At 38.6% G+C, this 26,465-nt stretch overlaps 2 protein-coding genes and 2 long non-coding RNA genes across 5 annotated transcripts; 1 reads left to right on the top strand and 3 right to left on the bottom strand.

Annotated features, from left to right (window-relative positions):
- Nucleotides 1-707: 707 nt before the first annotated feature.
- LOC140577517 (pejvakin-like) lies at nt 708-3,666 on the top strand. Of its 2 annotated transcripts, XM_072708561.1 has the most exons (6): nt 708-918; nt 1,358-1,553; nt 2,365-2,506; nt 2,585-2,702; nt 2,875-3,018; nt 3,115-3,666. In XM_072708561.1, the coding sequence occupies exons 1-6, from the start codon at nt 708-710 to the stop codon at nt 3,414-3,416; spliced, it is 1,113 nt and encodes a 370-aa protein (XP_072564662.1). In that variant the 3' UTR covers nt 3,417-3,666. The 2 variants fall into 2 exon arrangements, with proteins under 2 accessions (XP_072564662.1, XP_023657403.2); XM_023801635.2 differs by lacking the exon at nt 2,875-3,018 and having other exon boundaries at nt 2,585-2,726; nt 3,139-3,666.
- Nucleotides 3,667-3,688: 22 nt separating this feature from the next.
- LOC140587028 (peptidyl-prolyl cis-trans isomerase FKBP7-like) lies at nt 3,689-10,498 on the bottom strand. The gene is made up of 4 exons (XM_072708560.1): nt 10,240-10,498; nt 9,987-10,138; nt 4,248-4,378; nt 3,689-4,142 (listed from the first exon to the last, which is right to left on the bottom strand). Exons 1-4 carry the CDS (start codon nt 10,443-10,445, stop codon nt 3,981-3,983), a joined length of 651 nt encoding a protein of 216 aa, XP_072564661.1. The 5' UTR covers nt 10,446-10,498; the 3' UTR covers nt 3,689-3,980.
- An 11,333-nt stretch (nt 10,499-21,831) lies between these two features.
- On the bottom strand, nt 21,832-23,080 carry LOC140587029 (uncharacterized). Its single transcript, XR_011988788.1, has 4 exons — nt 23,037-23,080; nt 22,664-22,692; nt 22,354-22,507; nt 21,832-22,200 (listed from the first exon to the last, which is right to left on the bottom strand). It is a non-coding gene; the product is annotated as an uncharacterized lncRNA (long non-coding RNA).
- Nucleotides 23,081-24,750: 1,670 nt separating this feature from the next.
- LOC140587027 (uncharacterized) lies at nt 24,751-25,578 on the bottom strand. The gene is made up of 3 exons (XR_011988787.1): nt 25,377-25,578; nt 25,081-25,285; nt 24,751-24,855 (listed from the first exon to the last, which is right to left on the bottom strand). It is a non-coding gene; the product is annotated as an uncharacterized lncRNA (long non-coding RNA).
- Between the last annotated feature and the right edge of the window lie 887 nt (nt 25,579-26,465).

The raw sequence follows: 26,465 nt of genomic DNA on the forward strand, positions 1-26,465 counted from the left end.
ATATATATATATATTTGTATGCCAGTATGTGTATTGAATTTATAATATTTGTGTTTTCAGACACCTGTCATTAATGCTGACACATCTTCATGTATGTAGCATGTGCCTAAGTTTAATTTAAACCAGCAGCACTGATAATCTGTAAATCAACCATTTCTACATAAATTTATAGTAAATAGATCATGTTTATGATGCTAGGGCTCCCTCTAGTTGCAGTGTTAACACTTTCGATGTTACTGGTGAATATTCAGGTGAAAATAGCTAACATTTTCTGTTATGCTATTTAATTTTGATCAAAGAAAATAAAAAACATTCCTGTGCTTCTATGCTGCTGTCCTCTGTGTGTTCAGGGCTCACCGGTGACACCATGTCACACAGAGTGCTCCTGGGAGTCCGATGGCTTTGGTAACAAGCAGCTCGACAGGATTCCGTGTGGCAGACACAATGTCCCCTAGCTTGGTATCGCTTTCACGGTCATTTTATTATTTATCATGTTCAGAACAGAAGGATGAGTGGAGCTGGTGGGGGCTCAGTGACACTTCGACACTTTGTGGGACCACTGAGCGGGTCTCCCTTACACTGTCGTGGGCCCAGGGACATTCCGGCACTTTCTGGGACTGCTGCCGGCTCTCCCTCACACTGCTGGGGGCTCAGTGGCATTCCAGCGCTTTCCATGACTGCTGCCAGCTCTCCCTTCCAACAGTGGGATGTTTGCTGCCGCCACCAAGAACTTTGTGAAACAGGTCGGAGACACAGGCCAGCTGATCCCTGTGCCCAGTCTGAGCGAGGCCGATCGCTACCAGCCACTCAGCCTGGTCACCAAGAGGAAGAGGATGCATTTCTGGAAGAAGACCAAATATGCGCCCACCCCATTCTCTTTAAAAGACATTCTGGTGGGGGACAAGGAGATAATGGCAGGTACTGTGCTGTGTGTGTGTGTGTGTGTTTGTGTTTGTACCCAGGGGTTTGGTTGTGGTATGCGGGAAATAATTGCTTCGTGGTTGCATATAGCTTAGCTAGCAGATCAGTAGATCAGTCAATTTATCATTGCTACCTTGCTGGTTAGCAGAACATGCAGGTTCAGCTTCTCCTAAATTAGGAATGCATTTATTAAATTATTGATGTGTGACTGTTTGTAGCCAACAGGGGGGCCCCAAACCTCAGGGGGCCCATGCAAATTTGTGGTTTGGGTGGTGATAAACTGCTTTGCTGTGTGTACTTAAGTATCAAAATGGTGAGCATTCATATTACTTTCAGAGGAAATATTTATCCCTGTACATTTCATTATAATATAGTGAGACAGTGAAGCTAAACCACATACAGTAGTATGCATAACCACACTCTCTTTGACACACAGGGGTCTCCTCCTATCAGCTGCTTAACTATGAAGACAAGTCTGATGTGTCCCTGGATGGCCGGCTGAGGAACCACCTGATCAGCGATGTTGGGGTTAACATCAGCGGATCAGACTCTGTGGCAGTTAAAGCCTCCTTTGGGATTGTCACGAAGCATGAAGTGGAGGTTCCGACGCTGCTCAGGGAGCTTGGCTCCAGGTACTCCGTGCCTCCTCTAGTCACAGCCACCACGTGACATGACCTTTTGTAGTATCCAAGGTCTTGGGAGGGGGCATCAATTTGCAAGCTGACCATGTTGTGAAAGTGGAATAACTCTGCATAATTGAAGGACTGGGATTTTCCAACATAATGAACACTAAGACCTACTCCTACAAAGAAAATAATCTGGGGGACTATGTGTTTGATTCAAAATTGAAGATCTTTATTTGTCACATGCACAAAAATAGTGGTACACCAGCTGTAAAATGAAATTGCCACTATAGACTGTTCAATAAACAAGGTACAAGGACAACAAAATTAAATAATGTAAGTTAACAAAATAACTACTAAAATACAGAAATATATAAAAGTATAAAAGTAAAGATAAAGTTATAAATAGGAGAAAATATTTAAAGTGCAAGTTGCAGTTTCACGCTTTTTTAGTTTTTAAATAGGTGGTATTAATGATCCTAATGGCCTGCTCAGCCGCTCAGTCCAGACCATAAGGCACAGCCACGGGAACAGTTTATAGCTTGGGAGGTGTATCTGATAATGCAGATTATGGCGGACCTACTTTGTTGGATGCAGATGTCCTGCACAGTGGGCAGTGTTGTCTTGGTGATTCACTTGGTGCACCACACTGCCCTCTGCAGGGATCTCCCCTCCCCTCCCCAGATCCCCACCAATTCAAACACTTGACCTTTTCTTTGTACTGCATGGGTGCTGGTGCGTAAAGGCTCACAGCAGTAATTGAGTTCATGTCAGTTGCCCAAAATGTGTAACCTCTTCAAATGCAAATGTTTCACTTCAGGAAAGTGGATCTAGACCACTGTCTTATCCGCCAATCAAAGGAGAGTGGGCGGGCCATTCTGTGTGTCGTCATGGAGAGCATCCGCACGACTCGACAGTGTTCCCTCACTGTGCATGCGGGAATGCGGGGGAAGACTATGAGGGTGACTACTCACAAACACTGAGCAAGTTTCCACTTCCTGCTGCCACCTGTGATTGGTTGGTTACATTTCTTGCATCAGTTTCAGATTGATGATGACCGCAAACCAAAGGGCCGTGATAAGGCCATAGTGATACCAGCACATACAACAATCGCATACAGCATATTTGAGCTTTTTGTAAGACTGGACGGGACACTGGGTAAGCATTTCCTGGACAAGCTGTGTACACATACTATTCTCTATGAATTACCTACAGGGTACTCAAATCTATAACCAAAAATACACAGCATGATATGATGTGCCAAGTAACTAGACAGCTAATGGACATGCAATCACACAGATGTTTTTGTCCCATATGCCGTGTTGTTAAGACCTTTGCGTAACATCCGAGTCCCCTGGTGGCTTTGAGAAGGAGCAAATTCGAGAGCAGCTGGGTGGCTTCATCAGCCGCCTGTCCTTTGGACGCCTGAGAAGGTTCTTCTCAGGCATGGTGTACGGAAACCCCTTCAGAGCAGGTCGGGCCCAGAAACCACTTCTCATGTTTGACTGTTTACGGACTGACTGTTTGTCTTGATGAGGGAAAATGACAGCCATTTTCTCCTCATGTCAAGATGACAGGACATTTGTGGAGGTAGCCCACTCTGACATGTACATGGAGGACCTTGTGGCAGACTACTATGAGAAGGCGGCGAGCATGACAGACATCTCCACAGGCTACCTACGGGAAGGCTCTCACACCCGCATCAACCTGCTAAACCACAACATCCCCAAGGGCCCATGTGCGCTCTGTGGCATGGGCCAGCAACGGCGGGAGACTGTCTATGGCTGCCTTGAGTGCTCCTCCGATGGACAGAAATACATCCGATTGCACGTGGTGCCCTGTTTTGACCTGTGGCACAAGACCACCAGGTGAATACAGGGTATTGCCTCAGCTCTACTGAGTGACAGCCACTGGGTGATGCTGACAAAGCAGGCTTCTGTAAAACACAGTTACGAGAAGCTTGAGGTGCACCGGAGTTCAGTGCTGCAGACAGGTTGGTGCTAATTAGCTTCCAGATGGTCTCCATGGTGGTCTGCATAATTCAGTCAGACCTAGCAACGCAAGCCAGTGAAGCATTTTATATGTCACATTTAGTGAACCCCAATAAAGATTTTTCACATTCTGTTTCTCATTAAATTCCTGGGTTTTAAAGCAAAAAAAACGATTTATTTATGTACAAAAGTCTATTTATCAGTCATGGATTTTGGAACTCCAAAATACAGTTCAGATGCTCTTTAAAACGAGAACCACATGATAAAACTCCATTACATACAACATTACATAACCCCTTTGTGATACATGAACAACAACAAAAAATAACTAAATGAACCAAAGAGAAAAAATGTGTTGGCATTTATTTGTTGAGGTATTGAGCTTTGGGGCAGTTTTTGTTAGAAAATCATCATGTGCCTCGGGCTAGGGGAGACTCAGAGGATGCTAGAATTCGTCATGCTGGTAAACATTGTACTCCTTTGCAGATATCTCTCCATCTCCATCATGATCACTCTTGCGAAATAAATCAGCAATAATAGCATCATAAAATTTTTCTTCTTGCTGTCTGCCGTCCTTCTCGTAACTTTGCTTTAAGTGCTTCCTCACCTGTCAGTAAATGGCATGATTAGAACAGGCCTGCGGAGATAAATTTCCGTCACACCACAGGCTGATCTGTACACGAAGCACAACTTACAGCCAGAAACACAGTACCTCATCTTTACTGAGGCTCCTGTCCATGTCCACGTCTATTTCCATGAAGCCCTCCTTGCTGCGCGGTCCTCTGGACACAGAATAAACCTCCACTTCAAATATCACTGTGGCGTTTGGGGGAATCAACGGGTCTGATAGCATGGGGATTGAGAAGAAGCAGTAAATATCCGCAAGCAATAACTGCTGCAGGTTGAAGGGTCACACACAACATATGACTGTGTGCTACAGCGCTGCTATCAAGATGACCCAATACTCATTCATCAGTTTAACATGCATCCATTCACCGCTCCCTCATCTATATAAGTTTAATGTAGACAAAAAAGAAAGATAGGAACCTTTGGCTTTTTGAACAAGGACACTTAAACATGTTTTAGGATATTAAATATTTGTTTTTTTATCCTGATTGTTAACAAATGTGGAAGAATAGCAAAACAAACACTTGTTGGATAACACACATGACGAACTGATGCAGTAACTTGGTGTTTCAGAGGCCTGTATCACAAAGCAGAATTTCTTGCTTAGCTGGATAACTGGCTGGATTTAGGATTCAAAGGTTTTTATTTGTCACATGCAAGGTATACAGTCCAACTGTAACCTACAATGAAATCAAAGGTGGCCAACTCTGTCATAATAAAAAGAATGAAAGGCAGTAAAATAAAGTTATGGTACAATAAATATGTTATAAATAAGGAACAGTAAAGTTATATATGTAATAACAGAAAAGGAAAAACAGATATGTGTAACATTTCCAAAAAACGTACATGGTACATGAGTAAGGAGTGAGTGTTTAATTAGTGTTAAGTAGTATAATGGCCTAAAGATAGAAGCCCCTTGTGAAACTCTTAGTTCTCACTGAGTGACAGCAGAAGCACTTTCCAGACCTTAGTGGCAGTTGTTTGGGTGGGTCGTGTCCCTGCTGATTTTGGCTGATCTGCTTCAGTATCATCTGAGGTATATGTCCTGCAGGGAGGGCAGATCAGCCCTGCTGATGCTTTCAGCTGAATATGCCACCTTCTGCTCTCAACAGAAAGCTGATTATTTTATCTGAACTGTGTTTGGTCACAATTGTGCATGTACAAGCAGTCCAGCCGTGGGCTCAGAACACAGCCTTGTGGGGTGCCAGTACTCAAGGTAATAGTCTGCGCCAAATGTAAGTAAATGAAGTCCATTTAAACTAGGGTACTTTAAATCTGACAAGTTATCCGGCTAAGCAAGAATGAGTTTACTTGAGTCTGTGTATGATAATGCCCACTGAAGCGTGGTCTCGCAGAACAAAAAAAAATGATCAGAGCCATTATCAGAGGATTGCCATGGAAACAGACACCAAAAAGAGTACTGCTCCCTGCTTTGGCACAGTAGGAAATGGAAATATTAACATCTGCATATGCAGAGTATGAATTAATTGTAAAGAAAAAGAAACAGCAAAGGAGAGACAGAGAGACGACGTGGCAAAAAACTACAACTATGTCAACAAGTAGATCACTATAATTTTAAGATTCATCAGACCAAAGTGGTCAAAAACAATATCTAATATAATGGATGAAATATTTTAGATGAATGGTTCATTCTATGTACATTGTGTTTCATATATATACGGGAATATATTTAATGTAGTTGCAATTCATTTGGAACCAAAAGTTCTTAGCAGCAATTTAGAAACATAATTCAAAATGGTAGGAATATTATTGTGTATTTGTAATTAATCCCAGAATATGTAACATATATAACTGTAGACTGTGGCTGATGGTTAATATTCATTATTATATAATGATGGGTGGATAGATGGATGGATGGATGGAATGGGGGGAGGCGTTGGTGATGTTTGTCCTCCAGTACTTTTAACAAAATCAACATTGACTTTTACATGCAATCACTGCAACGCATACGTGTATGCCAGAATAAGCAAAAATACTAATAAGTATTGTCTATTCATCTTTATTAAATTACCACTAGTACTGAGAACTTCATATATTTTGTCCTTGTAGCTGCTAAATACCAGGGTTGGACCTATTCCAGAATGCATTCATCAATTCCAATCAAAATCAGGAAATGGAGTTGGGAATTGAAAAAAACTACGAGGAACAGAATTGGAATTCAATTCAAATTTCAAGGAGTTCCATTTCCTGATTTAGATTGGAATTGATGAATGCATTCCACTAAGTACACTTATTATTAAAGCCATAAAGTTGTCTGGCTGCTACCTTAAAATGTCCACTGAATAAATGTTTGAGAAAATGTTTAGGCTAAAATCTGGGATATTCTATGCTGATCAATGGTGCCAGTGTGTTTGTGTGTGTTTGCGCACATTTGGCTTGTTGGGACCAGTGTTATTATCATAAACTAAAACTAAATTGAAAACAAACACTAAATAAAAGAAAATAATTTGTGAGCCGAAATAATGAAAACTATATTTACAAAAAAAAGTGTGTCAGACTTTAATCAGCAAAAAAGCGGTGCCACATCACCAATATCTTTTTACCTTGTTTAGCCACAATATCTCCTGTTTTAGAAGATGATGTGGTTGCTGAACTGTCCCTTTCTTGACTCCAGTTCTTATCTCTTCCATGATTTACCAAAACAGTTGCAAGTGGCGTGCTCTGTTAACTGAATTTAATAAGTATACGCCAAATTTATACAGATTATTAACTGCTGGGTGTCACAATACGCATCTCATTAATATTTTAGACATACTACTAATTTGCTTATCAAATTGTGAGCGGAAAATAATGTCTGCATAGTGCCCATAAGCTGGCGTCCATTATCTAAATCCCTGCAATAGTTTGTTGTTGTCAAAATAAAATTAACTTAAGTTAACAGTCTATTTGATCTTCTGGGGAATTAATCATTTATATAAATCGACCAATTGGTAAAATAGTCGACAGATTAATCCAGTCATTAGTGGCAGTCATCATCTCCAGCTGAAGCATATTACTATGAAAAGAATTTTTTTTAAAAACTGACGTGCTGTAATACCAGTTAAAAGTTCATTTTGTGGTTGTCAAAAGATGGATGATTCTTAATTCCTTTGAAATGACCAAGAAGTTTGTGTGTGCCATTTTTATGTGCAGGCAATAAAGGATCTCAATTTAAGCTATGAATAGAAAAGTTATGTACCCTGTGCAGATTTGTCATTTCCTATAAATCCACGAGTCATGCACAGAGCCTGGCCATTTTACTCGGACATTGAAGCTCATTTGCATGATCTTAACAGTGGACACAGGCAGGCCTTAAGTTACAATACACTGGGAAATAGAACTTTGAAATGAAATATAGTGTTCTGACACTACCTGCACATTAATGCTGTTTAAAGGTTACCTGCTCACATAATATCCTTCATTTACTAGTTCATTACAGTAATGGGAATGCAAATTCCACTTAGGCATTCAGTTGTATTAGTGAATGCTGCAATATTTAGACACACATGTATTCATTGTCATGAATCCTTCAGTACTGTCACCAATAAACAATTCTGTAATAAATTACAAACCTGCAACTTACTGGAACTATCCTGTAGATCAGCGGTCACTAACAGGCGGATCGCGGTCCGGACCCAGAAGCTGTCCCATACGCAGTGGTGGAATGTAACAAAGTATTTATACTTCGTTACTGTACTTAAGTACATTTTTATGTATCTGTACTTTACTTAAGTAAAAATAATAATGCATACTTTTTATTTTACTCCATTACATTTTGCGGCAATTATCTGTACTTTCTACTCCACTACATTTCTACAATTTATGCCGTTACTCGTTGCATTTTCTGAACGTGATTTCCTCAAAATCTTGCATGAAAAAATAGTTAGCCTATTGCGTTCTGGCGTTGTTTGCCATTTCCTACCAATCAGGTGGCTTTATTAGCTCCAATGATGGCAGAGCGCGCGTCAATTGGCAGCAGGAGCTGGTAGACTGGCTGGATTTCAAGAAGACGAGACGTTCAACATGGCGTCACACCACCACTAGTGTTTGGTTACTGTTGTGTTTCCCTTTTACTGCTCTTAACAGATGTGTTGAATAGTTTTGCAAGTACATAAATGATTTAAAGATGTATCATGTCCTGATTGGTTTATGTTAATGGTATATTAGTGGGTAATACCTAGTAGATAACTTGTCATCCACATAATTCTAAGTTAGGGTACACACAGTATTGCAGAGTATTGCAATAAGCACACCCAGTTTTCCAATACACATATACTGTATAGTTGCTAGTAATTATTACGAGCAATGACATCGGTAGAGGCGTAAGTTAGTATATCTACTATTCTTTTACAAAATGGCACACCCGAGACGTTGAGACAAACCATTGTGTGAGTACTTTTACTTAAAAAATACTTTAAAGTAAATTTAAAAGTAATTACTTAGTACTTTCACTTAAGTAAGATTGTTGATGTAGCACTTCTACTTTTACTTGAGTACATATTTTGCAGGATATTTGTACTTTTACTTAAGTACTAAGCTTCAGTACTTCTTCCACCACTGCCCATACGGACCCGGACCCACAGCCAAAACATTTAGTTATTATTTAAAACCTGACGGTTTTTTATTTTAACCGGCGCAGCGTTTGTAGTCTTTTCGGTAGTGGTTTAGCAGTAGAACCGCCGTTTCCCACGCCAATGAACGCGAAACGCCTTTGACCGCCAAGCAAGACGTATAGTTCGGCGTATGCAGCCCTTTGTCTGCGCTAATGTGCCTTTCATGTTATTAGCAGCAGCGAAGCTAACACCCGCAAACTAAAAGCGTAATGTTTCTAACAGAGTGGCTGCACTCTCCTGAAATTGTAAAGCTGAAAAGTTTTCAAATACAATATGTATTATATAACACGTTGGATAAATAGACGTAGCTAGTTTATTGTTGATTTCATGTTCGTTGAAGTTTCTGCATTTTAACATATGTATAAAGTAATGTTATCTGTTATATAAATAAACTCATGTGAAACAAAAAATGCACGTTTTCAGGGTTGCCAAATCTCAAGCATCTGGCATGACACTCAGGCTTTCAGACTCATGCTGGACATCTTACAGCAAATCTATATTATTCCATTATAAAACCTAAAATTAGCTACGTCAAAAGTGTATTTACATCGTTAAATACAAAAGCAGACTATTTACAAGGTAAGAACTGTTACATGTGTGCAGACATCTCGAATTGAAAATCTCACTCCAGCCAGCTGGCATAAGTTCTATGTCACGTGACAATAAATGTCAAAACGTTTTTGAATTGTACTGAATTAATTTTATTTGACAGTCAGGTACTGATTACATACAATGTTGATGCAACTAATAGGCTACTTAAATATATATCACACTATTAAATAGTTATACATTATAATCTTCCGGACATTTGCTTCAAGATTTTTTCTCTAACTGGACCTCTTTAAATTTTAGTTGAATACCCCTGCTGTAGATTTTGAGTGCTCAACATAAACAGGGTAGCCAACTCTCACGCATCTGGCGTGACACCCAGGGGGTGATCCAAGTGGAACGTTCAGCTATTTAATAAATCATGTACTGGGATAAGAAAAGGTACCATAAGCGAAGATATTCACCAGAGAATACCTGATTGTCTAGCTCGAGAAAAAAATTCCGCTCCTATGTCGACCGTAGCTTGGCGCAAATGCCAGATGAAATCGTGCATAAACACAAGCTAACTTCACCATGTAACTTAAGTTATTCCCTATTATGTCAATCGCGTTGGAGCAAATTCTTAGGTCCCATGTGTGAAGGTATTTCAATGAAATACATACCTTTGCCCTTCTCACCGTAAGCCAGCGACGGAGGGATGGTGATTTTGCGTTTCTCCCCTGCACACATGCCCATCATACCCATGTCAAGGCCTCTGATGATCTGTCCGACTCCGAGGATGAACCACTGGGGATGGCCAGCTTTATCCGACCGGCTGCAAAACATCATGGAAATGCAAAAGGCATGTAAGAGCGGCAGGTTGTTATTTAATAAATCACATTATGTCATCGAGTGTCCTCTCTGCTCTCCACTCGCCTGCAGTAAAATTTGGTCCCGTCCTGCGCCAGGTATCCGTCATAATGCGCATTCATCAGGTCGCCTCTGCGGCTTTTCCGTGTACAGTCCTCGGGTATGAAAAGCACCTCGATCTGAACCTCGTCCAAGCCCCCGCCGGCGGCTGCGGGATCCCCCCAGGAGCTGCAGAGCTGCAGGTACAGAAAGAGACACATGAACACGGCCATCACGACGACGCCAGCGTGGCAAGGAATGACGTGTGGCCTCAGATCCAGCCCCCCCGGCACTGAGCAAAACGCCCAGTCGCACTGACACATCACTGAACGGTTAACACTAACATTCCCGAACAAACTTTTTGCTGATGTATTTTGGAAGATAACATTCCTGTTAATATTCATTGGCGTACACAAATTAAAGTTTGTTTTTAGATCACCGCATTTTGTTTTTAATGATAACCGCAGGTTTCAGCCTATATTCATATATATACTATAGCACAAAACAACACTAAATCATACCCATTAATTGATAGTCTCCCTGCACTTCATGTAGAAAATTTAAAACCTCGTTTTTCATGAGATAGTTAGATTTTTTTCTCCGGCGCTGCAAAACGTTGTGACGCGTCACCATGTCACACGGTACAAAAACCTTGCAAGAGCAAGACGACTATGGCAAGCCGTTTTAACATTTAATCAAGTCACACTCCTATCCCGTAATTACATTTTAGATATACATAATATAATTTCTCCTAGTCAAAATTATATTCGTACTAGTCAGAATGGCAATTACAGATATCCTATGGCAAGCCGTTTTAACATTTAATCAAGTCACACTCCTATCCGTAATTACATTTTAGATATACATAATATAATTTCTCCTAGTCAAAATTATATTCGTACTAGTCAGAATGGCAATTACAGATATCCACAATTGCATTCTTACTAGTAGAAAATGTATTTCAAGATATCTAAAACTTTATTTCTCCTAGTCATAATGCTATTTAAGATATCTTTAAATCTTTACAAAGTATAAGTGGCCGTTTTGACATTTAATCGCTAGACTGGATACGCATTGCAGATATCCGTAATTCAATTCTTCCTAGTCAAAAAGAGCATTTCAGATATCCACAATGACATTTTTCCTATCCACAATTGTCATTTCAGATATCCACAACGTCATTCTTCCTAGGAGAAATTACGTCACTTTTGCCATTCATGTCTATTGGGCTTTCAATTTCAGATATCCACAACTACATTTCAGATATCTAGAATTAACATTCTGGATATCCGAAATTGAATTCTTACTAGGAAAAACTCCCATTTCAGATATCTACAATCCAATTGTTACTAGTCATAATTTCAATTTCAGATATCCACAATTACATTTTAGATATCTAGAATTAACATTCTGGATATCCGAAATTGAATTCTTACTAGGAAAAATGACGTGTATTCCGCCAGTATGTTTCCCTGTCGTCGTCATTTCAGATATCTAGAATGGCGGTGCGACGTACATCCGGTAAAAATATATAAAAATATAAGCCAGCTAAATAATTGATGTCATCCATACTGTCGCTATGACAGTTCTCTATAAAACTCCTTATTACAAATAAATTAATAACTACATACGTTTTAATAGAAAGCTAATAACTTGCACGGTAAAATATAAAACGTTCTTTGTTTCACGTTGCTGAATAGCCTATATAGTTTTTGCTGTTAATGCAGCAGAACAGAAAGTGATCAGCATGATACGTTTAGCTGATCTGCACTGTTCAGCACAAATACAGACTCCAGTGGAATTAAATCAGTATTAGCTGGATTTACTAGTTTTGCTCCAGTTTCATTTTTGATTTGGTCACCTAGAGGGTCTGCTGATAGACACAGATATATACAGTATAGCACAAGTGGCGTGTTGAGGGGCTGTCAGCTGTTCGCAGTCAGTGCAGTCCCATGCAGACCAAAATTATGCATTTTGTGAATGAATGACCGTCCCAGGTCATTCATTCACAAAATGCATAATTTTGACCAGAGCATGTAAGTGGAGCTTATCGCTCACGGACCTGTACGCTCTTCCAGCTCCCCCCACTCACAGCCACTTCGCTCATTATCGCCCCCCTCTCGGGCCAATTTTAATCCCGCTCCAAGGAAATCGCTCACCGCTGTCTCCAAGAACGAACGTTTTAGCCTTAACTTTAGCCTGTCATCAAAGTAAATGAGCAGTCAAATCCACATTCAAGTAGAAATGGTTTATTTCTAGGTCAGTCCTGCTTCATACACAGCGTGTGAGCTGGTCTGGGACAGTTCCGGTATACGAAAGTGGAGCGAGGTGACGCTAATTGTGGATAGTCAATGGACCCATTTTATGTTAAAACGGCGTCCTATCTACTCGTTAATAGATATCCACAATACAATTGTAGAAATCTGCAATTGCATTGTTCCTAGGCGTAATTCTAATTGTAGATATCTGCAATTGCATTTTTACTAGTCATAATGCGAATTGTGGATATATGTAATAATTTTTACTATTCACAATGTATTTTTGGATATTCAAAATTACATTATATATATCTGGAATGTTTTTTTTCCTTTCGGATGTCTGAAATTACAATTATGACTAGTAACAATTGGATTGTAGATATCTGAAATGGGAGTTTTTACTATCAGGAATTCAATTTCGGATATCCAGAATGAACATTCTGGATATCTGAAATGTAATTGCGGATATCTGAAATTGAAAGCCCAATAGACATGAATGGCAAAAGTGACGTTATTTCTCCTAGGAAGAATGACGTTGTGGATATCTGAAATGACAATTGTGGATAGGAAGAATGTCATTGTGGATATCTGAAATGTTCTTTTTGACTAGGAAGAATTGAATTACGGATATCTGCAATACATATCCAGTCTAGCGATTAAATGTTAAAACGGCTACTTATGCTTTGTAAAGATTTAAAGATATCTTAAACGGAATTGTGACTAGGAGAAATAAAGTTTTAGATATCTTGAAATACATTTTCTAATAGTAAGAATGTAATTGTGGATATCTGCAACTGCCATTCTGACCAGTAAGAATATAATTTTGACTAGGAGAAATGATATTCTGTATATCTAAAATGTAATTGTGGATAGTAAATGGATCGTTTTTATGTTAAAACGGCGTCTTATCTACTCTTCAACAGATATCCACAATACAATTGTAGATATCTGCAATTGCATTGTTCCTAGGCGTAATTCTAATTGTAGATATCTGAAATTGCATTTTTACTAGTCATAATATGAATTCTGGATATCCGTAAAGACATTTTTACTAGTCACAATGTATTTCGGATATTCGAAATTGCATTCTGGATATCTAAAATGGTGGTATCCTTTCGGATATCTGAAATTAAAATTATGACTAGTAACAATTGGATTGTAGATATCTGAAATGGGAGTTTTTCCTAGTAAGAATTCAATTTCGGATATCCAGAATGTTAATTCTAGATATCTGAAATGTAATTGTGGATATCTGAAATTGAAAGCCCAATAGACATGAATGGCAAAAGTGACGTAGTTTCTCCTAGGAAGAATGACGTTGTGGATATCTGAAATGACAATTGTGGATAGGAAGAATGTCATTGTGGATATCTGAAATGCTCTTTTTGACTAGGAAGAATTGAATTAGAGATATCTGCAATGCATATCCAGTCTAGCGATTAAATGTTAAAACGGCTTGCCATAGTCGACTTAAGACAGATCGTACAGCACCTCTTAGCCGGCTGAACAAACTGGAACAGCCTCCGTGGCGACACAACTTTGCCCTTATTGGCTGAAGAACGTGACGTTTGTATCCCTGGAAGTTCCGATGCGTTATCTGCTATTTCTCCGGAATATCACGTAAAGCAGTGAGAACTGGTTTTCAGTTAATTTACCTAGTAAAATAAAGTTTAAATAAATTACATAAATGCTCTAATAGTACACGTAAGGTAGTGGTTTATATATTGTTAGTTACTGTAATGTTGCGCTGCTTTATTTGGTTAATCATTCAGTCTGTGAAGAGATTATTTTGTCCCTGAGGCTATTCCATTGGTGCGCCCCCCGCAATACCTCTGCGCAGTTTCAAGAGGGTCTAGCTGCTGACGCCTGTAGAGTGGAGCTCCACCGGAAATACGTCACTCCACAGGAAACACGTGATCTTTAAGGACGTAAAGTGGAGCTCCGGTTAGGGTTAGGGTTAAGGTTAAGGTTAAGCCGTTTTTTTTTTTTTTTTTTTTAAATTTTTATTATTATAACAATAATACAACAATGACAATAGTTCTTCTTAACAACGACAATAACAGCAACAACAACAAGAGGGGTACATCTACAATAATGATATAAAAGAGGAATCCAGTTCCGCAAATGCACTCATAGTTCTGGTTGCTTTCCGGCTTAAAAGTCCTTGTAATGTTCCAAAGTAATGTTTCAAATCCACCTTGTAATGGGAGATGTTGGGCATTCTCGATGACCATTTACATTTGTGAAAATAGAATTTACCTAGTAATATTAAAAGATTTAACATGAAAATATGACTCTTCTCGATATCTCTTTTATCATAATAAAAAATGACATCTCTTTTACTTATATTTATTTTTGATCCACTCAGTGTAGTAATAAAGATTCAACATTAATCCAAAAAAAATTAACATATATACATTCAAAAAAAAGATGTAAAACAGATTCCACATACATTCCACAAAAAGAACAAAATTCAGAAAGATCAGCTTTATATCTCTTGAGAAATTGGTTAGTTGGATAGATGATGTGTATAATTTTAAAATATAATTCACTAACTTTGTTATTAACACAATATTTGTTGTTATACGTCCAAATCAATTTCCAGTCAACATTCTCAAACTGGCTATTCCAAAAGTATTTATGTCGAAATGTTGCAGGGCAATGAATCAAACATCTTAAAAATTTGTTATTACATTTTCTGTCTTTGATATCAATTCCATTTAAACAAATTTCTTTACTCATTGAATACTTAAAGGAATCACTAGAATCCTGCAAAAGTCTCATAAATCCTGCTGGTATTGCGTCAATTACAATACTAAATTCATGTGGTTAAGCCGTTATTTAAGGTTAGGGTTTATTCGCTGTGACACAGAGTTGAGGCCACGTGTTTCCTGTGGAGGTGACGTATTTCCGGTGGAGCTCCACTCTACAGGCGTCTGCAGCTGGACCCTTCTCCCCATACAGTATATATCGAGTCTAGTAAACATGATCAGCAAGTCTTTCATAGGCTGCAACAAAATGACGAAAGAAATCGCGCACCTTTTCACACAAGCGCAGCAGGACCTCGTATTAAAGTCTAATTAATTATAAAAATTTAAGTCGGGCAGAAAGAGCCATTCAGGCAAAAAGGTATTAATCACTTTTTGGCAATGGGTAAACTGCATTGTACTGGTTATACTGGTCCTATAGAGGTGTTTAAAGTGGAAAAAGTGGGTTAGATGTTTACTAATTCTGTAAATATTACCCAGAAGAGTGCAAAACAATTAAATTCAGGCAGAAAGAGCCATTCAGTAAAAATGTATTGGCGTTAATCACTTTTTGGCAATGGGTAAAGATTCAAGATTCTTTAACTGTCACATAAATAGTTATACAAAGTACAACACATAGTGAAATGTATCTTGTGCGCTCTTCTGTAGACTGTGCAAGTTAAAAAAGCAAAAAGCTAAAATGCAAGCTAAAAATGCAAGCAGAGAAGTATGTTCAAAATGAACGGTAACACAGACATAATAAGTGACGAGTGTAACAGTACGGATATGGTGAGGGGTACAAGAGCACAATGAACATCATGGTTTGAGGTTCAGAAACTGCATTGTACTGGTTATACTGGTCCTATAGAGGTGTTTAAAGTGGTAAAAAGGACTATATGGTTGATACTGCAGCACAGAGCAGGAAAAATCCACTGAGTCTTCATGACTGCAAGATGAAGAATTGTCTTTATTTTATAAGTAATCCACATCAGTTATGTAGTGAAACTCATTTAGACATAGGAACATTTATAAACATAAATCTACATTAATGTGTCGCATTTGAACTTCCATGGCTTCATGAAATAAGGTTACAGTTTTACAACACAGTTACGACCGAGGACTGCTTTAAAGCGTTTTACATGACAATGGCTTCCTTTGACTCTTATTACATTTATTTAATTAAAAATTCACCAAACCCTTAAATCTGACAAAGACATACTGTACCTTCGCTATTAGCTCGGGGATACATGTACTGTATAGTTTTTGCACTTTAAGATGATTTGATATTGGAAATAGCTGCTGTAGTTGCATAGAAATTGTGGGATGTGTCTTGAACAGGCTGTGTTCTAGGTTTACATTTTGATCCATGGTTAACATGGGTAGAACATATAAGGAAGGTGGAGAATAAATGCAAAAAAGTAATAAATACAATGAGGTGTTTAACAGGACGGGAATGGGGTGCAGACTATCAATCACTGAAATATATATATGTAAGTTTAATAAGATCAAGAATAGATTATGGGAGTGTGGTGTACAGATCAGCAGCCAAATCTGTACTTACGAGGCTTGATAAAATACAGGCTAGAGCTTTAAGGTTATGCTTAGGTGCAGTAAAAACATCTCCAGTATGTGCGCTTCAAGTGGAAGCGGGAGAACTGCCTTTGCACATTCGACGTAAGCAACTGCTTGTAAATTATTGGATTAATTTGAAGGGACATAGAGACAGTCACCCCACTAAGAAAGTGTTACGAAACTGTTGGGAAATGGAAAGGGTACGAAAGAATAGTTTTGGGTGGGTAGGAGATGAGGCAGCTAGAGATTTGGGGGTGAGAGAAAAAGAGTTCTGTCCAACTGTGATATAACCTGACTGTCCAGTGTGGAAAATAGAAACCATGGAAGTTGATTTTAAATTGCGGCAAATCAAATCAATAAATAATAATATAGACCTAGTAGATTAATTTTATAGATATGTGGAACACAAGTATGGAGACCATATTCAGATTTACACAGATGGATCAAAAGATCCTGAATCTGGAAGGACTGGATCTGCAATTGTTATAGGTAACCAGGGAAGTGAAGAAAGCAAACGAACATCGAATGAACTGAGTGTGTATACAGTCGAAGTATATGCCATCATGATGGCATTAGAATGGGTTGGAAAGGAAGAAAAAATTAGTAAAATCTTGATTGGAAGTGATTCGTTGTCTGCACTGTACAGTCTCAGATCAGGGGTGTCCAATAGCCGTCAGGATCTGGTGTATGCAATATTGCTGACATATATGAGAATAAAAGGAAAAGGTAAAGAGATTCAACTTATTTGGACCCCAGCTCACATAGGTATTTTGGGAAACGAGAGGGTGGATAAGCTAGCCAAGCAAGCAACTAAAAAAGATAAAGTTGAAGTATATATAAAAATGTCAAAAGCTGAAGGGAAAAGTATAGTTTGGAAAGAAGCTGTGAGAGAATGGCAACAGCAGTGGGATAGGGAAACTAAAGGGAGACATTTATATGGCATTCAAAATAAAGTTGGAACGAAAAGGAACTGAAGAGGGCCTGGAAGAGTGGAAACGGTAATGACAAGATTGAGAATTGGACACAGTAACCTGAATAGTACATTACACATTATAGGGAAGCATCCTACTGGTTTTTGTGAGGTTTGTCAGTCATCTGAAATCATAGAACATGTACTTATAAATTGTAGAAGATATAAAAAACAAAGGAGGAAAATGATGGAAGAATTAAGAAAAGGTGGATTGGTGGAACAGGGATAAAAGATGTATTGAAAAGTGGGATGATTGGGCAAGGCAAGAAAAGCATTCGTAATTTCCTAGCTACTACTGGTTTGCTGGGTAGAATATAAGATGTGGAGGAAATAATCTGGAAATGGTGAGGAGAAACTTCGAAGGAGAATCATCCAGAAGGTGGCGGTAGTGCAACACTTACGGATGCAAGCCGCCGTTAACCTCCAAAGAAGAAGAAGAAGAAGAAGAACAAGAACAGGCTGCGCACGCTTCCGTGGATTGGAGCTGGGCGATTCATGACTCACCCGGGTGAATAACCCGGATCCATTAAATAACTCATGAGTCACAAATCTGAGGTCTCCATTAACCCGAGTCCAAACTACCCTGTAACTCAGTTGTTAAATATGTTTGTTTGTTCATTATGTAAGGAATAATTATTCCGCTTATACTACGGTTGCCACACCTCAAGACATCGATCAGATGATATATTTCAAGGGATTCGTCCGGTTTTTCTACTTAAATCGCTATTATTTCTTCCGCATCTCATCCAACGACTCTTTTGCTAGTTCCAAAACGTCATTAGCTGTTGTTTTTTTGGTGTTTTCTTCGTGTTTTTCTCCCTCGAGTATGTCTAGCTGTTCTTCGCTGATCGTTTTATGTCTTTTGTTGTTGCCGGCTGCCTTTGATGTCCGCTTCCGTTTATGTTGTTTTTCATCTGGACTGTCTAATACTGCTGCAGCCCAGTTGTTTAAAGTTTCATATTCACCATAAATATTAAAATTTACTTTCGGAAAATCGTCTGTCATGTTGTTGTTTTTGTTAGTCCTGTGTGCTGTATATATAGGTACTGTATGCTAATTTCTGTTATTACAGTTAACTATGCGAAGTGATATGGAACTGTAATGCGGTCAAGAGAGCTGCCTGGAACTACGTTCGCCGTGCGTTTCCCTGAAAATAATTGCACACCTCAGAACGTTCGTCAGCCAATCAGATTCAAGCATTCAACGGTCCCGTAGTATAAGTTCATGTATTAAATGTAGAAGAGGTAAAGAAAAAAAAAGAAATTCTTATGTTTGTATATGTGCTGTGTTGATATCTTTACTTGTATTATTGTAAAGCGGGCATGTTATAATTTATTCATTTGTACATTTTGGTGAGGTGTGGTCCAATTAGCGCTGAGGGTCAAGGTTGAGCGAGGTGCGGGAAGAGAGCAGCGGGAAAGAAGGTGTAATGGCGGAAAGCTTTGGCTGAAATGTGTAGCTCACGCATTTCAAGAAAATATTAAAAGTCGTCGACCAGGCGATGTAATAAGCTCATAGTAAGTAGTCTGGATAAAAGTGAATTTCCACGCGAAGTTCGAAAAGCTAGAAACTAGCCTCAGAGAGTGACACTTGCCTGCCCGTGGGTAGCAGCCCACCTATTCACCGAAAGCTCCCGGATCGAACGCTCAGCGGAGAGACCGAGCGCAGAAGGGTGCACCTGACCGCTGGATCCACTCTGCACTGGACGACACCCAGGGATATTGTGAGTGTGGTGAAGGTTTATTTTACATTGCGCTTGTAGCTCACAAGCGTGAAGCAGCCTTTTTTCATTTTTTTGGCTACAACGTGCCCGAGCTTCAGAACAGGCCTGCACCGTATAGAAGCGTTGATTTCCTTTACTTAAATCTGCCGGCCATCGTTTATTTTATTTTTTGGAACCTTTACGGTTTTTTGGGACTTTTCCGTTTCGGGTTAAAGGGATGGATGAAACTGTTATTTGCTCCCGGGTGAAATGTCTTGTACAAACTGGTAGAAATGAGTAAATAGTTTCATTTACATCTGATTATATTACTGTGTTGATTATGTTCTTTTCGTGTAAAGTGATGTATGCATTTGTCTTCTGGACTTTAAAGAGAATTGATAGGGAACCCTAAATATTATATAAGTACTGAGGGAAAATAATTCAGGGTAGCTCCCGTGTTACTTTTAATGCACAAAGGGGCGTTACAACCCCATTACTAAACTATAAACCCTATCACGTACATACCTCTTATAATCATTTCAAACTCATTACAAGATCAATACAGCTATAGTAGCAAGTATAGCTGCTAAAACTAAATACGCACCCGTATCACACACAGCCATGAGTGAATTAGCTCCCTCTACAGCCGGAATCATGCAGACGGTTCGGAACCGCTCACCCGGATCGCACACAGCCATGAGTGAATCCGCCGGTTAGCTCCCTCTACAGCCTAAATCATGCAGCCGGTTCTGAACCGCGCACCCGGATCGCATGTTTGTGCGTTCGTTTATCCCGACGAATTCCGAAGTGCGAGATCCCACAAATTTCCCGATCAAGCTACACATCTCGGAACAAATATGGCTGCCTCCACGAACATGCTGTTTTGTTGTCTGAGCACAAAAGTTCATGGAAATTAGACATTTATTACTTCACATGAAAGACCGTGTGCGATTACATCCATGACTAATAATACTGTTTCTTGTGCGCTAGGAATTGTGGGATATGGAAGTGGTAGTGGAATCGCGCGAGAGCCACCATCGTCCAAATAGACCTGAGTGCAGTGTGGACGATGGGGCGGGGCGACATGTGTCGCTCCGCCTACGTGTCGTTTAATTGGTTCACCGACGATTGTGGGCGGGGAGACATTAGGCAGGTCACGCACCTGTATCTCCTTTTACTGGTTTGCCGAAGAGTAATATTTTCCTGGAAAACAGTTCAACAGCAATGTATGAAGTTGACAGATGGCAAAGATTACTTACTTACTGCTGTTTTATTCACCTACTCTAAAACATTTGTAGTACAACGTTCTCAATTTTGACATGAAGTCGGTACGTCTACATTATTTTCCTTTTCAGTTTCAATCGGTTGTAATGCATCTTTCTATATGACTTGCACTAGACATTTTTTTCAATGCTTGCGTTATATTTTATGCCTAAAACCTTTGAAAAAAAACTGGACATGATTTAGCAGTTAAATCTGAACATATTGATCTGATATTTTGTATTGTTTACTAGAGATGCACCAATACCGATATTCGGATCGGTATCGGCGCCGATCCAGACCTATTTGACGGATCGGGAATCGGCCATGCGTGACCGATCCACGTCCTATACTTACTTATTTAGTTTTTGGCAATCAATCGCACGACAGCTCTTTCCCATTTTACATGTGTGTTTTTGCGGAATTCAAATCGAACGCTATCACTGCCCCTAAGTCTTTTTTGCTACTCAGTGGGTGTGAGTACAGTGACTTCCGCCTGCTGTGAGGTCATGCGCATACCCTTCGCAGTACGAGGAGCGTAAGATAAGACGTGACGATCTGGGAGTATTTTAGGCTTTTAACAGAAACCGGAAGCACAGCGTTTTGCAATCTATGTAAAATAAGGTTTTGAGGTGGGAATAGCGTTTAATGGAAAATCACAACTGCGAGACAAAACAAAGCAATGGATGATTTGGGAGTCGCTAACTTAATTGGACTGTTTTGCGAACTCGTTGCTTGAGATACAAGAGGGGCTGCCATCGCAACAAAAGTGTAACTGCGCTGATGCCAATGGGAGAAAAACTGTAAAAAATTTTAAGCATTCGCCACTTGTGTATATTTGCTTTGAAGATATTCATATTGAACTGCAAATGCCTCAAAAACGCTTAAAACAAATGAGGTGGAACAGTACGTTATGTATGTTTGTAGTAGCCTAATTACATATTTTTTGTCATACATTTTTTCCATCTGTATTTACTAGCTTAAAAAAAATAATATGTAAAGTATAACAAAGTAAAAAGAGCTCTTGTATCGGAATCTGTATCGGTATCGGCAGTTGTGTATCGAAATCGGATCGGAACTGAAAAAACGTGGATCGCCCATCTCTATTGTTTACCATTCCTTTGCACAGTATTTGTCATAATTTAAATTTCAAATAAAGCTTTTCTCTGACCTGTTCTTACCTTATCTTTATCAAATAACCACAATGAGTGTTACAAACAAATGACATTTATTATAAACATAATAATAAACATGACCATTTTTTATCGATTCATTATTCACTGAGTGCCCCCAATTTCGAAAAAACAGTCCTGTGAGCAAAATCCTGTGTAATCCAGAACAGAATAAAATCCCAAAAGCTCTCCTCTCTTGCCTCTTCCCCTGTATCCTGGTGGACAGTCCTTGTAAAGAGATTTGCAGTGTAGGCTTTTCTGTATTCATCGCTGTATTGGCTTGAAAAGATGCTCCAGTTGACGACACCTTTTGAAATGCAAAATTAAAAGAGAAGGTTTTAGGTAAACAAAGTAAAGACCAGATGAGTGAAAAACTCGTTTAACTAATACTTGTCCTATACCATCTATATTAAAATAAATGTTCTCTATACTTAACTAAAAGAACAAAAGTAGCACTTACTATCTAGCCAAGAAAAGTGGACTTCTCTTCTAAATGCATCATTCCCAATAACATCTCGAAATTCTCTGCATACCAAAGAGAGGGTTCGGTATGCAGTCTTCCCATCGCTGAGAATGACGTCCTTCAGTATTTTTGTAAGAATTTCTGGAGGTAGCTAAAGAGGGAACATAAGAATACTTGCAACTGTTCATTTTGCACATAGAAATGTTTACTGTCAATGTGTTAAAGGCTCATTTTATAAAATTCAGTATACACACACATCTTGGCATCCCATAGACGATTTTAACTGGACAATGTTAGTTTGACAAACCTGGTACAGTGTAGTTTCAACTTTGTGTCCTGCACATGGAAAGAGATTTAAGACAAATATAATTACAGTGAGAATAACTTATGTAACACCACAATGAGAACAAGTGCATTCACAAATTGTTCTGCATCTGAATTATTATATAAAGATTTTCAATACACATCACATACTATTTTATACTTTTTAAATGTGCATGGCTTTTCAAAATCGCTTTTACCAGTGTCACTGAACTTCTCTAGGCATTGTCTTTTGGAGAGATGTGGAGCAGCTGTTTGTCTCTTATGTGTTCTTGTATTAAAACACCACAAATCAAAAAGGTTAATGTTGTTAAAGTTCAAACCAACATGGTAACAAGCATGAAAAAAATGAAACATACATTTCCAAAGAGAAGTTGTCTATCAGAAGAGCACACCACCATCTGATCATGGGCATGTCATCCTGAGAATGAAATAATGAACAAACTAAATGAAAAATAATGAACAATGGTATAAATAAGCATAAACACATGCACAATAATTTAAACAAAATAACAAAAAAATACTTGTTCAAAATCAAACTGCAGCCCCAAAGCAATATACATGGTATACTGTCAGAGTATTCAAAGGGAAAGTTTCAAAGAAAATGTTAAAATTAATTCAGTATCTGAAATTGTTAAAATAATAACTATCAGTTGTCACTCTATGAACCTACCATCATAATGAAGAGTCCACAGTCAGTGTCTCCCATCTGTTTTGGGATTCTCTGTTAGATTTGGATGAGTACAACTTAATAAATACAGCTCATCATCCCAATTCAGTAAAATGAATGAAAGTTACAAAATACTTTACTTCAAATGAATCCATAGTTCTTTCAGTCCATTCATCATTATGAATGTACTTTACTATTTTCCTGTAAAGATGAAACCATTTACACATGATTATAAAACACATGGGTTTGTTAGAATATGCAACAAACAATTGCACCTGTTTTAGCTTTGACCTTAGGTGTCACTTTCCTATGTCTATCACTATGTAGACCATCTGACAGAACTTGTCTGCGAACTGAACAGAACATTGAAGTTCAACAGGGAACAGAAAAAGAAAAGAGATTACAGTTTAAAACAGAGCCACTGTAATCTTTGAACACATGCTGAACACGTCATAAACCTGTATGTGTCAATGTACTGTCCAAATGCTCCTTTATCAACAGGGTCAAGAAAATATATTTCTCTCTCCTTTGGTTTCATAATCTGTAAAATGTACATATGCTGTTACACACACATACACTAAGACACACAAATTATTTCCAGAATATTGTACTAGCCCACACGATACATCATAGTATAGCCTGTAGCCTTGGTGAAAACCACTGAAAAATGTAAAAAAAAAACTATGTTCATGTATGCATTTAATACATTAAACATTAAACATGAACATTAAACTCTCCATGCTCTATAATGTAAAATACAGTTATTACAGAAACTTTGCTGAATGAATACAAAAAAAAGAATTTCTATTCCATTATGTACCCCAAAATGACAAATACAAAGTCCTACTAATAATGATGCCTTACCAGATGCTCCCCACACTTGTTCAAAAACCTTGTTATAGGTGACTCTATTTGACATCTTCTCCCTAAGTCGGATGATCAGATCCATTTTGGAGCCTTTACAGTCCATGCCGCTTACAAAGATTTCTGACTTTTTCAACCTGAAAAAAGCATTGGATTAGATGTAATGGGAGAACAATATTAAAATTCTGTATTGAAAATACAGAGCAAGATTGCCCACTCTTGCACACCAGAATACAAATAAATCAAAACATACTGGGAGATTAAGAAGCTCATCAGCGAGCCTTTCTTCTGTTAGAGCTATATCATCATCAGTGACGTCTTGTGGCACATGAAGCTTGGCATATTGTGTATTGAGGACCATATTTGAACTCCTAGTATGTGCGCCTATCCAGGGAGCCCAAAAATTGTAGCTTAGAGGTACGGCAAATGGGTTTTTTTTCCCAGCTAAAGAAAAAAGCAAAAGAAAAAAAAAACATAAATATTGTAACCACAATGACCAGTTTTATAAAATAAATATCAAAAGGTTACCAAAAATGTACATGCATAAAATCCTCGACTAATCATCTCCACTGCAATGGCATCCCAAAACTTCTCGATATGAACTTGGCCATCATAGTCTGCTGGAGGGTGTTCAATTTCACTGACTTCTGAGGAAAACACACACATACAGACTATTGTATGAAATGTCCACATATAGTTGGAAGGTTTCCTTCCTGAAGAATCTTAAAAGACATACATTCCATACTATGTGAAACATCTTCACAAAAGCACATAGATATTTTTATTTAATAAAGATATGCCACTAATAAAGAAAAACTGCAACACCACTTTAATCCATTACAGTTGTACTTCAGGCTGAGAGGACATACCAGGCATATTGAAAGCACCCTTCTTGTGCAGGTCCATGATCACCACACTAGGATAGTAGCCACAGGTAACACAACTATATCTGTAATGCAAATCCGACATGGCCTCAAAGTGTAAATAAGCTTGAAGGACCAACTCATGCTTGGGGAAAGATATCCCTTCAGTGGCTTCAATGGTATCAATGACTCTGCCAACTGCTGTACTGTTCTGAAATAAATACAAACATTTGGAGAAATGAATAAAAAAAAAAAAAGAATTAAAAATATTTATGCAGGACTTCATAATTGTGATGCCATACCTGCAGTGAATTCCTCAGGAAAACACACAAATGAAGAGATAACAGAATGTGATCATCAAAATTATGCACACCCTCTGACCACTCTTGATACCTGTATGTCATACCACAAGATGGACAGAGCCGGACATAAGTGGATATTCCTAGAAAGCAATTATGCAAAACAAGACATTAAACACTATATTTTCTAATAATGATATTTCAATAAAACTTAATAAAAATATAATTTATGCACTTTACAAGTAAATTCACTTTACAAGTTTTTTTCAAGTCAATACAGTGCATAACAAAATTACATACCATAAATTATGCCTGTGAACATCAGTATTTTTGTATTTGCGGTTATCAGTCTTGGTTCAGATAATATTGTTTTATCTGTACACTCAGTACAGGTGACTTCTGCAGGCACCAGGTGTCTTGGAAAGGATGTGCAAGACTTCGCATCTCTCGATCTGTCCACTCTTGGGAAGTTCACTGGGCAGCTTCTTATATGTCATCATGTAGTGGATCATTTTCTTAACATGTGCTTCAGATGGAGGATAACACTTGTCAAATCTTTCATCTTCAGATGGACATGGGGGTAGGTCTTCTGTGTCTGTACTCTTTACTTTTTGAAACAGGTGTTTGTGGGTGTGGAAAAGATGCCACTTTGCCACTGCTTTGTGGATACAGGACTTCCTGGGCATTGCGCAAGGGCAGTGCCAGCTGTTTTTCTTGCCGTCATATGTCACCATTACTCTGTCCAGTCTGCTATAATAAGCAACTCTGGGTTCAAACACAGACACGTGAAATGCCATACACGTGTATGGCTACAGACAATGGCACATCTCTCTCTTTGGCTGTTTCTTTTAATTGTAAGAGCTGCTGCTTCCTTACTTCTCCAAACCACTTCTGCTGGACCATGTGTGCTAGTGTCTCTTCAGTCAGATCCGTGTGGGTCTGATTGACACGAGGAGAGTAAGTTAAAGACAGAATGTGATTGCATTCAAAAGGTAGAAGGCCACTTCTATGTGCAAATTCTGCATTAATGCTGCACAGGTCTTCTTCACACACAGATCTCTGAGTTGGTCCCCAAGTGTTTTTTATAACATG

Source organism: Paramormyrops kingsleyae, unplaced genomic scaffold, assembly GCF_048594095.1.
Source record: "Paramormyrops kingsleyae isolate MSU_618 unplaced genomic scaffold, PKINGS_0.4 ups133, whole genome shotgun sequence".
NCBI classification, from domain to species: Eukaryota; Metazoa; Chordata; class Actinopteri; order Osteoglossiformes; family Mormyridae; genus Paramormyrops; species Paramormyrops kingsleyae.

Excerpts from the sequence above, each read along its gene's own strand:
- LOC140577517 (XM_072708561.1), top strand. The coding sequence starts at position 708 with ATGTTTGCTGCCGCCACCAAGAACTTTGTGAAACAGGTCGGAGACACA. Across the intron at positions 919-1,357 it reads GGACAAGGAGATAATGGCAG|GGGTCTCCTCCTATCAGCTG; the intron begins GTACTGTGCTGT and ends TTTGACACACAG. Across the intron at positions 2,703-2,874 it reads AAGACTGGACGGGACACTGG|ACCTTTGCGTAACATCCGAG; the intron begins GTAAGCATTTCC and ends CGTGTTGTTAAG.
- LOC140587028 (XM_072708560.1), bottom strand. The coding sequence starts at position 10,445 with ATGGCCGTGTTCATGTGTCTCTTTCTGTACCTGCAGCTCTGCAGCTCC. Across the intron at positions 4,379-9,986 it reads TTACGGTGAGAAGGGCAAAG|ACCCGTTGATTCCCCCAAAC; the intron begins GTATGTATTTCA and ends CCATGCTATCAG. Across the intron at positions 4,143-4,247 it reads GGAGCCTCAGTAAAGATGAG|GTGAGGAAGCACTTAAAGCA; the intron begins GTACTGTGTTTC and ends ATTTACTGACAG.